This window comes from Lottia gigantea (genome assembly GCF_000327385.1).
Source record: "Lottia gigantea unplaced genomic scaffold LOTGIsca_8, whole genome shotgun sequence".
In the NCBI taxonomy this organism is placed as follows: domain Eukaryota; kingdom Metazoa; phylum Mollusca; class Gastropoda; family Lottiidae; genus Lottia; species Lottia gigantea.
In genome coordinates, this window is record NW_008710662.1 from 4,430,879 (window position 1) to 4,432,346 (window position 1,468).

Sequence of the window (1,468 nt, forward strand, 5' to 3'; positions counted from 1 at the left end):
TCTTATTCATATAGAGTTAATTTCTGTGTTATTATAAAACCATTCTTAGGCCTACTCGTTTTCAGAAATCTCCCAGAACAAAAAACTTAACATAAGATACAATCTTATTATAATTAGACATTTTTGATAGTCTGATTTCGTCTGCGATGTAATTTTGCAAATAACACTTTAATGCATTTTTTTTAAACCAATCAAATCGAGTCAAAAAAGTATAATTAAGAATAAAATTAAAACCAGGAAATAAATATACAATAGAAATATTAAAACAGACCTACAATCATGTTTGTTTCACGCTATGCGATCTTCAGACAACCGACCTAATTTCAGCCTGCGTCCCTACTGAAGTCAGACTAGTAGAATTGTCTATTTCGAGATAGACAATGTTTCGACATGTAGACATCTCGCTCTATACAATTGATGTATTGAGCTCTATATTAACAGTGAAAATATTTTAATGGAAATATAATAATTATGTACTCTAAAAACCGGAATTCTAAAATGTCAATACTGATGAACAACTAAGTCATAAGTGGAATATGAAAAGTAACTGTAGACGCTATGTATGGATCTATTTAACAAGAAATATAAATAATAACTCACTTATAGAACAGATGCGCCATTTTGGGGCGTTGATTTGAGTCCTGAATATATGTAAACAGTCTTCAGAAGTACTAGAAATGTACGAAATTCCTCAAAAATATCTCACACTATGAATTTATTTTCCTATTTCTATAGTTGTTTTTGGCTATATGACAGTGTCTCAAGAAAAAGACGACTCGTCTTTTTAACTTTCAAAAGCGGATAATTCTGGACACACATGGATTTGAAGGCTTAAATTTCGACAGTGAGTTATGAACACTACTACTGATTGGCTTCTGTCTCTCGTTTCTGAGACTAAGGTACGATAATGGTGCATATGTCCCTCTAAGCAAAGGTACAGTAATAAAAAATATGACAAACCTACACTAATAGGTATAAAACCAGCTGGCTTGGGGTGAATTGTAAAGTAAGCTAATACGAGACTGAATAAACGAAAGTAGTTGTATAGTTGTAAGATTGAAATATGTTTAACTAAAATTGGCGACTTTTATGTATTGCCAATAAAAAAAAACAAGATGGCTGAGGCTTGGTTACCAAGGTACATAATAGAAACAGTGAAGTGTAACTGTTAGTACTGTGACTATATACAAATATAATTAACTTCACTTATTTGGAGTTCATTCTTCAACATTATCATTAATAATAAGCTCAAAAACCATTTAAAAATACCCCAAAATTGGAAGTCTTGTTAATTCTTTTTGTATCTTTAATTAGTTATAAGCGATAAAAAAATATGTTCGAGGTTTCCCATTCGGATAGGTGGTGATCTTCGGCGTTCTACGCACTCCGAAGAAGCGCTGAAGATCTTCTCAGGATGGGGCTATATAAGGGAACTTACGATCCGATTACGATTAACTTGTCATCTACA

General features: G+C 32.2%; 1 protein-coding gene across 1 annotated transcript in view; it reads left to right on the forward strand.

Moving 5' to 3' along the window:
* Positions 1 to 1,115: 1,115 nt before the first annotated feature.
* The window catches only part of LOTGIDRAFT_229695 (hypothetical protein), a gene marked incomplete at both ends in the record, with an annotated part of 9,192 nt that continues 8,839 nt past the window's right edge, over positions 1,116 to 1,468 (forward strand). The window contains one exon of the mRNA XM_009067112.1: positions 1,116 to 1,138. Within this exon, the coding sequence (XP_009065360.1) occupies positions 1,116 to 1,138 (23 nt within the window). The remainder of the gene's footprint in view (positions 1,139 to 1,468) is intronic.